This window comes from Hippocampus comes, unplaced genomic scaffold (genome assembly GCF_001891065.2).
Source record: "Hippocampus comes isolate QL1 unplaced genomic scaffold, H_comes_QL1_v1.1 scaffold6, whole genome shotgun sequence".
NCBI classification, from domain to species: Eukaryota; Metazoa; Chordata; class Actinopteri; order Syngnathiformes; family Syngnathidae; genus Hippocampus; species Hippocampus comes.
In genome coordinates this window covers 1,180,188-1,196,048 of record NW_017805833.1, presented here as the reverse complement: position 1 = coordinate 1,196,048, position 15,861 = coordinate 1,180,188, and the positions used below count along the sequence as shown (strand labels likewise).

The following is a 15,861-nucleotide window of genomic DNA, read 5'->3' as shown; positions in this document are numbered from 1 at the left end:
GAAAAAAATTCGAGAGTCAAAGGCGTTGAGTTCAACTTAAAAATGGCAGTGCCACATTAATTCGTGAAGTAGGGGAACACATCAAAATTTTTGTTCCACCCTTTGGTAAAGGACGATATAGTATAGGAACACATCAGGTATTTCTGAGTTCAACTTAAAAATGGCAGTGCCACATTAATTAGTGAAGTAGAACACATCAAAATTTTTGTTCCACCCTTTGGTAAAGGACGATATAATAAAGGAACACATTAGGTATTTATTATTTCACAGATTTCGTGTAATTATAATACAGGAGAGTACGTTTTTTTGCTGTCCCTGTTACATTGTAATTCACTTATATTAAATTAAAAAAAAAAAAAAAAAAAAAACCTCCTGACATCAGAATTATAATACAGGAGAGTACGTTTTTTTGCTGTCCCTGTTACATTGTAATTCACTTATATTAAATTAAATAAAAAAAAAAAAAAAACAACCTCACTGACATCAGACAGAGTGCGACTCTAAGAACATACACACAATTGACTTGGCTTCAATTCCATTCTGACAATGACTTCAACGGTCTCTCTGCTGACAAGGGTCCTAACAAAATGTTCAATTTTTGGCTCTCTGATCTGACACTCAAGTCTCCGAGGAGTGATGTACAAAAGAAGAAACGAATGCTGAGTTGCGTGAGCAGAAGCATCAGATACAAACCAGTGTGATCAGCATCAGTACTGCTATGTGACCGAGTAGTCCGCTTAAACATTCTTCACATATTTTCAACTCTCAAATCAGATAAGATGACCTGGAATGCATGATGTGCGCAAGAAAAGTACCCAGCTTACTTGAACGACAGCATGTGTCTGTGGTGCCACGTGCATGACAAGCCTTGTGCCCGGCATTGTGCGTGTGTGTGTGTGTGTGTGTGTGTGTGTGTGTGTGTGTGTGTGTGTATATGAGAGATTTCCAGACTTTAAGTAATGACCTCTAAGACAAATCGCCTTGATTGGGATTTGCAGCCGAAGCACAGCAGGAGAAGCTTGAAGGTTGAATGCTAAAGGCTAAAGGCTAATGGCTTAGCTAACTAACTTGGCTCTGTGGCCGCTCTGATTGTCGCACCACACAACAATTGACTTCAAACACCAGGCCCAAGGTCACCTTAAGCCGTGTACGCACGTAGCGAGTTTTACCATCTTGAATGAGTTTTCAAATACGAGCGCCCGATACTTAGCGAGGACAAACTGGGCCAGTTTTCCTAGCATGCGCAGTGTCGTCCAAATGACCAAAACAGTACCCATCTTCCAAAGCCCCTCAATCAGATGTTTGGCGTAGAAGCATTTCGATCCTGTATTGTGTCACAGAGCATTCAGTTAGCCAAAAAAAAGAGGAAGAAAGATAAGCTAGGCTAACTTTGACCTTATCTGGTAACTCCATTAGTTGCAAACTGTTCGCCATGTTTTGTTTTGTTTTGTTTTTTAAATAATTGTTGTTGGGGCTGTTTCCTCTCCATTACTGTTTCACAGCCAATCCTTGTTGGGCAAGCAGTTAAATGCTATGTATCAGAGCCTGTTTGGACGCCTGTCAAAGCAGTACCAGTCATCAAACAGGCTCCATTTGCAGGATGGAATGTGCCTCCCTATTGAGGAAAGTCAGGTGTTTTTCCCCATTACAAAATGGTCGACGTGTTGTTTTGGCTTCACTCACATGTTGCAAGTCTTCGCTCATTTTGCAGTGATTGGAACATCAAACTCCTTTGGATGATCGGAATAACCACAACGAAATCAATTTAAGGCGCAGAGTGAGGAAAACTGCAGTTCAAAAAAGTATGCATAAGGTGATGACAGATGTACTTCAGCCTGACTGGTTTTAACATCCATTTTGTTTGATCACAGTATGGTAAATGTAATTTTTCCACTCTAAAGAAGTTCTTCAAGTCATCATTCACGATCTTGATGAGCGAATAACAGCACAGTGAACAAGACGCTGTGTTTCAGACACCTTCAGTGTTATGTGAAAAGTCATTTTTGAGGGTGCACGATGGGCCTTGTGTGCAGTATATGTGTACGGTATTTGCTGAACCCTTTCATACTGTTCATTCTCTGTGCACATATTGATCTCAGACAGGAATATCCTCACAATAATTCTCTATCAAATTGAATTACTTATTTCAAAACGAAATAACAGTCTGACATGAATAAATGGATTAATTAACTTGTAATCAATGTTTCAGAAAAAAGGATTTTTGCAGGTACTTGATGTTGAAGGAGCAGATCTCACACTCTGCGACCTCTGTAAGACTTCTCTACCTTCTATTCAGTGTGTAGGATCATTTTATGCCCTTTGACACTTTAATTGGGGGAGTTGTCTCTATGTATATGTTTTTGTTTGTCCCATAAAAATACAAAAACAGATGACTTGCACTCTTTCACTGTTTTGAAATCCCCCGAAAACCCCCACTGACCCTTCAAAAAAACGAACAGCAGCATGTTTACGAGACAACTTGTGCAAATGTGGTAGGAAGACTCTTCACAGTGTTTTTTTCTTTTTTAGATTTTCCCACTTGAGCACGGGTACATACTGTATGACCCATAAAACATATATCAAGGTTCAGATTTTCAAAATGAACACCATTTCTAAATCTAAAATCCATTTTACAAAGGACACGAGTCAAATTTGACCTGCAAAAATCACAGTGTACACAAACAGTAGTACCTGTACAAACGAGAGACATTTTTGAATATTTTCATGTTTGTGTTTTTTTGGCTGACTTTTGGGAAAAGTCATTCCAATTTCTTAGTGAACGAACGACATTTAAGGTCCTTTTATTGCGACCAAATATCAAAACGGTTCAAATTTGACCCAAGACACTACGTTAGGATTAATGCGAGCAAAGCGTTTGCGAACCTCTTCTGCTTTACTGCTTCTGCGGCTGTGTGACACCGAATGCACCTGCCAAGGCAAAGGCTGGGACACCATGTAAGGCAGAGGCTCCTGCTGACGGGCAAAGTGCTCCCCTATCTGCAAACGTAAACAACAGCAATTAGATTCACAAAAGGTCAAACACATTTTTGTTGCAATTCGAAATACTAAATGCGCCTGAGAAGATCTCATGATGCGTTATTAGTAGTGTTATTTCCCTTGACGACAGATATTTTCCTCTCTTTAATCATTGTTTGTATTTAAATAACTCGATGCGTAGGAGTGTAATAAAAGCGCTGAACTTTAAATTGAGTTCTTCAAATGAAAAACGTCAAATTAATGCTGACACAAAATAATCAAAAGATGCAACATTGCAGTCTACCGAGTTTCAAATGTAAGGTTGCAAGTCATTTCTCATGTATACATATACAAGGGTGCAGTTGTGTAGAACTGCTTCATATTTTTATGTTTTGCCTTTAGTCTTACTTGACTATATTTACTGCATACATATTGTAAAAGCCTAACGTATTAGACTATATATAAAACATCAGAAACAGCTTTTAGCATTAGGCGGCAGCGCTCTAACCACATCGTTACGTTTAGATTTTAGATTACTTTGCTATTGTGCTCAAGTCGATTTTTCAGCATTTATTTTTACAGCATATTTTGACTGATACATATACTTAAAAACAAAGAGTATTTGAATTTTCAGCTCTTTGCTTTCCTGAAATTCTTGACTTTGTTTAACCGCTGCTGATGACAACATAACTAGTGAGAGGTAAAGTCAACCACAGTCGAGATCGATTGATTGAGATCTTGGTCTGTTACCAAGCAAAAAAAAAAAAAAAAAAAAAAACAGGAATGGCAGCAACATGGAGATATGTGAACCCGATAGCAGTAATGACGGCAACAAAGCAAGATAGCATATTCCACATCAACATAATTGATTCGTGGTGAATGTGTTGTCTTGTGCCAGTCTAAAAAACACCAGCTGGTATTCAAAAATTCTGATTTGTAAAATAAATAAATGCAAGTTGTATTCTTCAGTTGTTCCGAGTCGTTAATTTTACTTTTTTTTTTTCTCCGTCAATTCAAAACGTTAGCTGAGATGTGGGAGCTAACTAGCTCTTGGTTAAAAAAACAAAAAAACAAAAAAAACAAGAATTGTTCATTGTCCCGAGTTATTAAAACAGATATTGGAAGTAATTGACTGTAAAATTAATTTTAATTACATTGCAGAGTCTGTACTGTTTTACTTTTTCGAAAGTAAAGGATTCAAATCAGTGCCTCGACTTTTACACACGTCTTTCCCGACACAAATACCTCTACTTAAGTACAGAATCGGAGAACTTTTGTCACCTCTTATTCAATCTTATTGCCACCACTAACATAAATGACAGGATCTTTCATAAGCCGTTCTCATGGCCTTACCGATTCTGCGACTCGGACCATCACGTAGATGGCTGTTAACATGGTGATCAACATCTTGAGCACTTCGGCGTTCACTTCGACAGTCCTTCGTGCCCTCAGCTCGTTTTCCACAGTGCCGCTGAAGGGAAGCTATGGGGGCACACCAAGGGAAGATTGAAAAGCGGCTCCACAAGGACAATTGACTTGATTATGGCAGCTCGCACTTGCTCCAAGACGCACGCACGCACGCACACACACACTTTACTCCCACAGTGTCTGACACATGAAGGTAATAGAGCTTTGCAGGACATGTTAAAGAGCTTTGCAAGACACAAATAGAGAGGAGCTAATCTTTGTCCTCCGCCCAACAACTTATCCCTCAGGTGCGCTGGCATCTTTCTCCACAGTGCAAACACACACCACGCCGAGTAATTGTTTTCCTTAGTAGTCGTCAAAACTCACAAAATTGTGTGCGAGTCGAGTCAAAGAGTTCTGTCATGGACTGTTATTGGAAGTGGAAATTAGGGATGCATCGTTGCCGCAGATTTTGATGAAAATGTTTTGCTGTAATCACATCTGGTTCATGAACACAAGCTTGTCTTGAACATGGCCCAAGTTTCAAACAAGTATACAGTACAACTTTTTAGAGGAACAATTGACCGTGAATGATATTTTAACAGCCAACTGCATGTTTTTCTTGCACTCTTGGCACACATCTCACACCTATAACAGTTTCAGTTATGTGGTGTCTCAGTCTGAACATTAGGGGGCACTCTGTAGATGAATTACATTCAGTAGGTAAGAGATGAAGAAGAAATAATAGGCGAAGAACAACATTGAGTCTGGTGCTTTGTGTGTTAACTACAAAAATAAAGTCAGGAATCACAGAAACAAGACTGCTTCTTTGGAATACCACAACTTATCACAAAATAAGACTGTGACAGGAAAACCGTTTTACTTCTCTTTACTCGATGTGCCACACTGTGGCTTTGAAACAGGATGGCAGCTGACTTGAGAATCTCTGCCTTGGCCTCTGTCATTACTTGAGAAGAGTTAATTCATTTTGAAGAACTTAATTGTTTTTACATAAAAGTATCAGGCCCATCGTATCGGTTTATTTGTTTGAGTTTGAGTATGAGTACAGACGCGCGAGAATCTCTTGCCCACACACTAAGTGCCAGGTCACCGTGTAGCCTGCTCGAAAGTGGGAGTGTGAATGTGTGTACTTCAGATTAAAAAAAACAAAAAACGAATCATAATAATAATGTATTTTTCGATACACGTTTTTACATATCAAATGTAGAATGAAAGATGTAAGCAGGTACATGAGCATGTCAATGTGACAATGAAGATTTATCAAGTTTGACTCATTTCGTTTCCAGCCAAATTCCAACAATATTGGTATGTGCATTTTTTTTTTTTGTGCCAGGCAAAGAAAGTTGACACAACCAGTGGTGCCACTTACGTGCGTTTATGCGTGCGACTAATAGACCTAGTGTACATGATGGATGCTGGAGATAGAAGACAACACGAGGAATGTGCAGACAGACGGCTATAAGAGCTCCACCGGTTGGTGACAGCCACTGACTTCTGACTCAGTATGTGTGAAGGAATATGTGCCGTCTTTTCTGACAACAACAGCTAATTTCAACCAAATATATGAGGAGAGATAGGTAAGAACATGCACAATCTACACATTTCAAAAGAACATTTGAAATGAGGTCAAAGCATTTTTACGCGAGTGATTTTAACGCAGTGAATTTAAATTCAATCACAGATTTCGACACAGTTTCATTCAATGATGTGATTTGGAGAACAGAGAAGGAAGAAGTAAAAAAAAAAGGAAGTTCATCATGTCAACCAAAGTTTCAAAGAGGCTGAGCAGCAAAAGGAAAAGTAAGTTGATTTTCATGTTACTATTATTGCGCAATTCACATTACCGTATTTCTTAAGTAGTGGAGTTATTTTATACCATTTCCGGTACCACCTATGACACTAAATTTGTTAATCAGTTCAATGTCCAATGTGTGATTAAGTACTAACCTGCCAGTGCGCTCACCAAAATGTTGAATGTAATGTATGACTGAATCACAGGACATTTTACCATACTAAAATCCTAAGCCATCATTACATTTATTCTCGTAACAATGCTTTAAGGGTGTACCGGTAATTATTTTTTAACAGTGTTAGGAATAATAATTGCATTAGCATGACAGTATACCCTTTCCACTGTTAAATTTTGGTTGGGGTGATTTTAGCACTTCCAATTAGTGAAGTACTGTATAAAAAAACACTATGTATTGAAAGCACAACCAACAACAAAATTGGAGAAGAATGAGTGTGCCTTGTAATTAGTCCATTGCATGTGTCTGTTTTATTGTGTGTTGAAAAAGAGGGCAGCAACAAAATGGACTGCAGCAACAAAGTACTGCAAAGTACTGCACCACGCAGAGGCATAGCACCAAGCTAATTTAGCATTAGCATCACAGTTTATTTTGAATCTTACACTGATCAGGCAACGACGATATGCTCAACCAATGAGCAACTAGCTGTGGTCTTTGTTGCCATTGTGTTATTGGCTCAGCACATTTGACATCCCAACTCGCCAGGTTATTGAAATAGTACAACATATCATCTGGTAGTACCTACCCTGAACAAAGGAAAAGCATTACTAGAGTACTGTAGCGACAAGGTGACCAGAGTAGGTAGCGCGCATCGGGAAAAAAAAATTGTAACCTAGGTGTCTACAACAACCTAACTGTTTGTGCTTCATTCAAACCAGAGCCTCCAAAGAATAAATCCGACGTTCTAATCCAACTTGGTCTGGAGGATTTCTATCCTTCCCAATTGGAACTAGCATCGATATTGGACCTCAGTACCTGGATCCTGGACAACCTAACACCCCGAGAAACCAATGATCTGCCCAAATCTTTCTTTCAAAGGCTGTGGCTGCTTCGCCCAGATGCTCGGAGTACTTGCTACAAGCCCATCTCAGGCATAATGGACAGTCCTGGTGAGAGGGTTGATTCCAAAGGATTACGCTCCTGTTCCATCAATCCTCTTGATCTAGTGACAGCTGTCTTTATATGTGCCAACACTTTCCTTCAGCAAGAGATCACAGCACATATGCTGCAATGCCAGTTTGCCGTACCCCTGATTCTTCCGCATGTCGATGACGAAGAATCAAGCAGCTTCCTCCTTTGGCCCTTGAGAGGTGTCGTGAGACAATGGCAACCCCAGTCTGTAGATAGTCATCAAAAAATCCAAGAAGCTGTTTTGGCGAGCACCTCCATGCCAATGATCTCGTGTGCGAGGCTTGGTCCCTGCAGTGTCTCAAAGTCTGAGGTGCTAAATCACGTCTTCGGCAGTGAAACATTCATCCACAAAGGAATGGAAGGAGGACAACTACCACGAAGCCTCTCCAACGGTCTCGTGGAAACTGCATGGTATCTTCCGACTGGAGACCCAAACAGAGACATTTTCCCGGTTCCAGTGGTGTTCTCTAACCTTCGGGGAGATGCAAGTACGCATGAGAAATGCTTCTCCCTTCTCAGCCAAGCATCTTCCGTGGTTATTTTTTTCTGTCGCAATCCAAAGCAGAAAGAGAAGCAACTTCTCGCCTATTGCAAAGATATGACTGCCAAGCTCATTTTGATTGACCTCTCAGAGGCCGAGACTATGGAGGACAGAGTGGTGAAGTTCGTCGAAAAGAACCTACCGGAGGCGATAGGTCATCCAGATGCATCAATTGTGTCAGGGAGAGCTTTGAAGGCAGAGAACCTTGCGAATGTACTTTGCGATACCGTCAAACATTTGCTGCCAGACCTGAAACTTGTGACACTCGAAGGAGCAGCAAAGTTAGCAGTGGAGTTGGGAGTTCATTGCGATGAAGGGACAGTCTGTAAAAAATCAATGCACATGGCAGAGGAAGTTCTGAAAGGTTTGCATGAGGGATCTGCTGTGTTTAGGCAGAAACAGCTGCCACTGCAAAGTAGCATATGGAGCAGGTTGACTGAAATTGAGAAAGAGGAAAGTCGAAAGAAGAAAGAGGGGAATGAGTTTGACCCTCGATTACAAAATGAGAGAAAAGACATCCTGGGCAGTTTGAGCAGATACAAAAAGACTCCATCTATGAAGAATTTCACAAATGCTGTTTCAACCACAGACAAAGCGGAGAGGATGTATTTCCTCAGTTGGATGAGGGTGAAACTCAGACTGCTGCAAATGCAAAGACAAATCGACCTTAAAGATCTACTGATAAATCAGCACACAAAAGACAACAACGGCATTTTTGAACAATCAGAGCTTCAGAATGTAGCCAATGATGCCAGGGATGATAGCGATAGTTTTTGCACAGATTCAACGTTTGAGGATGGCACAATAGAGCAGCTTGCAGATAACGAGCAGGAGGTCACACATTCAGGGAATGACGTAAATTTAAAGCCCATTTTTCAAACGCAAAGCAATGAAAGATCACAGACTCTGCTAAGTGGACATTTTCACTCAAATGAAAAAGAGATCAAAGGTGAAGAGATTTTTGAAAATAACGGATCTTTTAACCAAGCTGTGAGAGAAAATGGAAAGCTAGATGTTTACGAGAAAGAATTTGATAAATCAATGTTTCACAAGACTTTTGCAAAAGAACAAACGTCCCACAATGTGGTTACCGAAGGTCAATCAGCAGCATCTGTGCATTCATGTCTGCTTCGGCTTAGTCTGAGACAACACACAGATAATCATCTGGAGGTCACCAATTCAGAGAGTTTGAAGCACAGTTTTCAAAACGGAATTCATGAAGGAACAGAATCTCTGGAAACGGAAAATGTTTTCCCACCAGATGAAGAAGAGATCCTCGGTGAAGATTTACTTGAACGTAATGTTTCTTTAAACTCAGTGGTCTTGCAAAATGGAACCTCACAGGTTCAAGGGACTGGCTTCAGTGCATTAACATTTAAGGAGCCTTCTTCGAGGAAAGAACAAAGGTGCCAGGATGCATCTGATGGAGGTCGGACATCTACATCTGCACAGTCATTTTTGCTGCGATTCAAGCAGCGTACTGTCAATGATCTGAAGGTCGCTGATCCGGACAGTGACCAAGGTTTTCAACCCCTAAACAAGGAAAGATCAGAAACTCTACAAAATAGATATTTCAACTCCAAAAATCAGGAGGAGTTCCCAAGTGAAGAAATTCTTAAAAATAATCTCAGAGTTGCCAATTCAGAGGGCGAGGTAGGCATGAAGCACATTTTTCAAAGCACAAATAATGAAGAATCAAAATCTCTGCAAAATGGACATTTTGATTCCAAAAAACAAGAGTTCCTGGCTGAAAGGAGTCTGAAAGATATTTTTTCTTCAAACCCAGTGTTGCGCGAAAAGGCACCCTTCAAGGTTGATGGGAATGACTTCACTGATTCAGTCTTTCGGGCGACTTCTCCTGAAGAACAACCACATCAAAATCCCTCAGTTAAAGCTCAGGCTGTAACATCTGCACAGCCATTTTTGCCAGAGCTTGAGCAGTTTACAGATAGTGATCTTGAGTTTACCGATTCGGAGAGTGAAGTAGGTTTGAAGTACATTCCTCAGCGCACAGACAATGAGGACTCAGAGTCTCTGCAAAATGGGCATTTCGACTCCTCAAATGAAGAAGAGACATCCATCGAAACGATACTCGAAGAGAAAAAATTTTGGGACCCAGTTTTTGGAGATAATGGAACGGATAAGATTCATATAAATGACTTCTGTGCAGCGACCGATCAGGAGACATATTCTGTACAAGAACAGACACAAGCCGCATCTGTCGGAGCTCCGGTAGCAAAATCGACACAACCATTTTTGTTAGGACTTGAGCACTTTCTGCGTGAGATAGGCCTCATTTTTGAACTCACCCACATCACCCCTGGTAGTGGGAGTCATAATGTGCTCCAACTCCCGAGTGTTGCTGCTGACTTGATTCTCAGTGGCATTCCGCTTGAACTCATGGATGGAGTTGCTTCTAATATTCCCATGCGCTGGCTTGGCAGTGTTCTTGCAGAAATCAAACATCGTTTTCCTGGAGACCGCTTGAAGGTTCTGACTTGTGTTGGAGTGCATCACGCAAGGAATGCCGAGATCCTTTCGGCATTATTTGGGGTGAAATTTCCAGACGGATGTCAAAGATCAACAAGAGGGGTGTACATGATTGCCTTACAACTACCGCCGAAGTTGAAGAAGAAGCTAAACTGCGATTTTCTCCTACTGATTGACGTAGAGGGTCTCTGCTCTCCTCCACCAGACCGTCAAATAAGCACTCAGGTCACTGATAATGAAATGGCAACTGTTGCAGCCGGAATGAGTGATGTTTTAATGCAAAACCTCTACTCACGTACAGCTTCTGAGCTTGAGACAAGCCTCACAGTTGCAGTCAATGCTCTTTTGCGCATCAGAGAATGTGGCTCCATGCCCATTTGCAAAGTTTTCGTCCAGGATGAAGGTATCAACGCTATATTAGAAGCCACACAGTTAAAACGTGTATCCGACATTCTGCAGACTGAGACTAAGAATGGAGAAAGAACCCATAGAGATGCTGAGACAATGATTCCTGAGTCAAATAAAAATAACTCTATTCTCTATGTTAGACCATGGTACACCGAGCCCCTCTCAAAATCAGTTGACACTCAGCATAGTGAGGCTATGCTGAAGTTAAAGTGCACCCTATTTGGCGCACTGAAGGAGGCAGCCACTCGGTCAAAACCATGTGGTTGGCTTGAATTTATGGGCCGTTTGTGTTCTGTTTGGGAGGCCGTAAAAGCAGAATCCTTTTCTGTTAGTCTGCAAAATAAAGACATCGCTTTGGTCTTTTCTATGTTTTGCACTGAGCTTTTTCAATGGGAGGACAGTTTGCTGGAACACATGGAATGCTGGCTAACACAAGCAACCAAGACAATCTATTCCACCGAGCCAGATGCTTTGGATCCAGCCAGCCAGAACGACTTTCTGTGTGAACTAAAGTATGAAGCGAGAAGAGAGGTCAAAAGGGAAATAAACAAACAAAAGTCACGGGTGAAGGCCAGCTTGAGGGAAAACAAGTTCGATGTGTCCATGAAGGTACTCCAAACTATCCTTCTGAAGAATATGATGGACCTGGAAGAACAAGTAACTACAATGACAATAAAAAGGCTGGAAATAACGAATGAGAACCATTTTTCTTCCACTCAGCTCAACAGAATGGAAACCACACTGAAAATGGAAGAAAATGACAAGCTTCAGGCACTTTTAGACAGCGGAGAATCTGAAAACCAGCTCGTTAAAGATGACGCGCTAGAAGAGGAATTTGAGGGTGTGTGGAAGGAGGCATTGTCCAAATGTGACTTCAGGCCTTCAGAAACAGATGATATTACCACAAGGGTGATGAACATTCTCGCGGCGAACCTCAAAAGCCGCGGTCTCCAAAAGCACCTGAATAAGCTTTCGGCTTTTGGCCAAAATCAAACTACGATCTTTAGAGTGCACGATGAGTACTTTGGTTACAGCAGCAGAATGAAAAACCTGTTTGAAAGCAACAACAAATCACCAAAGAGTAAAGCTCAGAAACTTGCATGTAACGTCATGGAGCATTACCAGCAGTTTGTCTTGGAAAAGGTCAGTTTACCAGGAGACTTCTCCGACAGTTATATCACAGAACTGTTAGAGATGATTGATAAAACCTTGAAAGAGGCGCAATTGGAAATCAGAGCAGCCTTTGAGGTGGATCTGAAAGTCTTCGTATGTAACGCTGCATGCAGAGACTTCCAAAAAGTCCACAATCGCTTCGCCAAGGATGGAGATCTTCTGAAGTCTTTTAAAGCCAAAAAGAGCACGTTCATGGCGGATTTCGTATATCAGTACAGGAAGAGACACCAGCGCCAGAGGTTGGCTCATAGGTTCATTTCTGACATCATCCAACCCACAGTGATGGACTATGTCTATCAACCACTCGGCATGCAAATCGCAGACGAGATCCAATGTAAGGCCCCACAATATCTCTCCCCACAGGCCTTCCACAAGAGTTTGCTAGAAGATCTCATCAAGGAAGACAGTTTTGAAAGCTTCGTGGAATACTTGCTTTCTTACGACAGCTTCAGGCTAAGGAAAATCCAGGAGACGGTACGAGCTTACTTGTCAGATTGGAATATGAATGCATGGAGGCAACAGCGCCTAGGAGACATCGTCGGAAAGGTGGCAGCAGCTGTGAGCCAAGTAACAGTAGGCACCGGCGCAGTGTTGACTGACACCAAGCCGATGCTGAAGCAAGTGTGTCTCATTCTGGAGGACGGAGATGCATGTATCCCCTGGGAGGCTCTGGATGGACCGCTCTACAGTATCACCACGGAATGGGATCGCTTTATCACATGTTTCATGGAGTTGCTAGCAGCATTGCGCTTGGAGCTTGCCCAGGCTTTCTCCCAACAGATGGGGAGCGACCAACTATTGGAGTGCCTTCCCACTCAACCAAGAGACTGCCTTTTCAACAAAGTAAAAGGCTGTGATGCCCGATGTCCGGTGTGCGGTGCACCTTGTGAAGTACAACAAACTGGACATCAGTTTCACGAGGCCTCGCTCCACAGGCCCAAATACATGCTGGGGCCCACTTCTCTGACTACGCCTGAGAGGACAAACCCTGATGAGCTGGACCCAGCAGAGGTCCTTTTGGCTTGCTGGGAACTCCAGCCCCTCCACCCAGACTGGAATCATCCAACCAAAGAACCAAGCAGCCAGACACCCATTCCTTACTGGAGGTATGCTCAGATGTCATCACTGGTCTTTTGTTGGCGACAGCCTTTATGCCATGCGTGTCAAATAACAACATTTATCTTTCATTTGAAGGTATGTGTTAGCAAGATTTAATGAGAGGTTTGCAAAGAAATACAACCAGAAGCCATCGGTGATCCCAGAAGAGTGGAAGGCAATTACACAAGGGGAGGCCTTGGACAGTTTGGAGGACAACTTCCTTCTCAGCGGACAGGACTGAAAACCATCTCTGTGGAACACATCCAATGCATTCTGTACTAGTATTGTCACTGCTGGTATTTGAAATGTATTATTTCTCTTCATTTGTCTGTGTTGTAGACAAACAGACTCAAGTTTGCTTGTCATTGCACAGCGACGTAAGTGGGTGGTGGTGGTGTGAGTGAAAATCTATTAAATCAACCCGCAAGACAACATCTTTTCTTCAAGTTCTTAAAAAAACGTTTATGTGTCACCTACACACAAAAAAAACCCGATGTCTGAATGATTTTTGTTTTTTTTCATTACTATAGTGTTTTCATTGAATTTAGAGAAAGAAAATTGCTATTACACATTTCTTTCTTCTTCTTCCTTTCTTTCTTTCCCCATTTTAATGACTGAAGTTAAAGTGCTGTCCTGAAGGCCCAGCGCTGCTAATTAAGTTTGATTTCAGACAGACACACAGAGCAAAGTCTGTAAAGCTGTAACATACATGGCGTGCATAGTAAGGGACTGATTCTCCAGCTTGCATCTACTGTAAATTCTTTTTAAGCGCCTGGATGTGCGTGCTTTTCATTTCTCTGAATTCTGACACTTCCATTGCACTTAAACTGTGAATGAGAAACGAGATGTGAGTCATTGACAATTGAGGCTGTCTGTAAATCAGTCACTGAATTCTCCAGAGACATGAATGTCATTGCAATCTGTAAACCAAATAGGGGAGAATGGGCTCGGTAGAGCCACTTGTCTTTTTCACCCTGAACTAACTGCCAGCCAATTGCAAGGCACACATAAACAACCAGTCACACCGAAGGACATTTTAGAGTGTTCAGTTACCCTCCCATGCACATTTTCGGAATGTGGGAGGAAACCGGAGTACCCGGAGAAAATCCACGCAGTCACGGGAAGAATATTCAAACCCTCCACCTCTGCACCGTGAGGCACACATGCTCACCAGTCGACTACCGTGCCGCCTCCAGTGAAATAATCTCCCGGTCATAAAAAGTGTGCTTTCGAATATTGAAGTAGGTAAGGTTCAACTCTCACAAATGACCATGCCCATGTACACAACTCGACTAGACTGAATTAAACAGATTAAAAACTTGGTCATTCGTTTGGTTGATGTATGAAAACATGCACATTTTTCAAAGGAATATGACGGTGATGACATCTAAAACGATGACGAATTTCAAGGATAGAGAGATGGAGGTGCTAGTGCCGCAAATTCGCTTCACTCTCTGCAAAATGCTGTTCCCTCAGAATTCTGTCAGATCAATATGCACTGCTCGGTCATTTGGCCCCTCGTGCGCCTATGAGCATCCACGGTCGCACCTGGATGGCACTTACTATTGAGCGCTCTATCTGCACTGAATTGATTCCTCCATTTGGACCAGGGTGTATAATGGCTGCAAAGAGAACAGTTGAGATTTTGAGCAGCAGACCTTTATTGCACTCCCTGTAATAGTTCAAACAAGGAGACCCCTGGCAGCGAAAAGGGCAAATAAATTGAAAAGAAATGCCGTGAAGAGACAAATCTTTTTTCAAGGGGTTGTTGAAACTGGACACACTTTCAGAATGTTAGGGTTCGGACTTGGAGTCAGATAAAATAAGAAGGTTTAGTGTATATATTAACGAAAGGAATTGCTGTTCCTTTTGAGCTCTCGCAGGTGTAGTGTTTTCATTAGGTAGCCTTTTTGCAGTCTGCACGGGCACTGCAAACAACTCTGAACAGGGGTGCTATCATAGCCTGCTGGTAACACAGCATGATAGGTGTGCTGTCTGGTCCGCCAATATTATGGACCAATTACATTCGGTAATAAGAGTGCTGCCATGACAATGCCAAAGAAGCCTTTTGTTCCCGATATTACAAAGCAGCGCGCTATCCACAGGTTAGCACGTCTACTTCACACTTAGAGGTTCAAATCCTAGCTCAGGTCCTTCTGTTTGCATTTGGCATTGTTCGCAACTGTCTTTCAATTTCCTTAAATAAAACAAATATTTTAGGTGAACGAATGACTATGAACGGTCCAGTGCAAATTGTTTGTCCATCCACCCAATATCTGAACTGCCTATTCCCCACGAGGGTCACGGGCATGCTGGAGCCAATCCCAGCTGTCTTCATCATGAACCGGTTGAAAGTCACTTGCAGTAAGTTGCTTGGTTTTTGTCTAAATGTGCCCTGTCATTGACAGGCGACCATTTTAAACCAGATTATGACATAATTTGTTTGAAGGCTTTTAATTATTGTAGCGTCTATGCAAATTTGCTTGACACAATTGCATTATATGTTAGCATGAGCTAGCAACATTTCGACAAAATGATATGCATTGGTTGAACATCTACCCATCCATCTATTTTCTGACCCGCATATCCTCACAAGGGTCGCTGGGCATGCCGGAGCCTATCTGAGCTGTTTTCAGGCAGTCGGCGTGGTACACCTTGAACTGGTTGCCATTTCAATCATAGGGCACACACAGATGAACAACCATCCGCGCTCACACTCACACCTCGGGATAATTTCGAGTGCTCAATCAACCTGCCATGCATGTTTTGCGAATGTGGGAGGAAACCGGAGTACCTGGAGAAAACCCA

At 42.0% G+C, this 15,861-nt stretch overlaps 1 protein-coding gene across 2 annotated transcripts; it reads left to right on the top strand.

The window, feature by feature from the left end:
- The first annotated feature begins 3,043 nt into the window (after window positions 1–3,043).
- gvin1l2 (GTPase, very large interferon inducible 1-like 2) lies at window positions 3,044–13,542 on the top strand. 2 transcript variants are annotated; one of them, XM_019887697.1, is made up of 4 exons: window positions 3,044–3,049; window positions 6,140–6,204; window positions 7,091–13,061; window positions 13,150–13,542. In XM_019887697.1, the coding sequence occupies exons 2-4, from the start codon at window positions 6,162–6,164 to the stop codon at window positions 13,292–13,294; spliced, it is 6,159 nt and encodes a 2,052-aa protein (XP_019743256.1). In that variant the 5' UTR covers window positions 3,044–3,049; window positions 6,140–6,161; the 3' UTR covers window positions 13,295–13,542. The 2 variants fall into 2 exon arrangements, with proteins under 2 accessions (XP_019743256.1, XP_019743255.1); XM_019887696.1 differs by lacking the exon at window positions 3,044–3,049 and adding an exon at window positions 5,826–5,981 and having other exon boundaries at window positions 6,086–6,204.
- Window positions 13,543–15,861: the final 2,319 nt, after the last annotated feature.

Bases quoted from the DNA above. Each gene is read 5' to 3' on its own strand.
- gvin1l2 (XM_019887697.1), top strand. From the start codon at position 6,162: ATGTCAACCAAAGTTTCAAAGAGGCTGAGCAGCAAAAGGAAAA. The intron at 6,205-7,090 runs GTAAGTTGATTT...CATTCAAACCAG, and splicing joins GCTGAGCAGCAAAAGGAAAA to AGCCTCCAAAGAATAAATCC. The intron at 13,062-13,149 runs GTATGCTCAGAT...TTTCATTTGAAG, and splicing joins ACACCCATTCCTTACTGGAG to GTATGTGTTAGCAAGATTTA.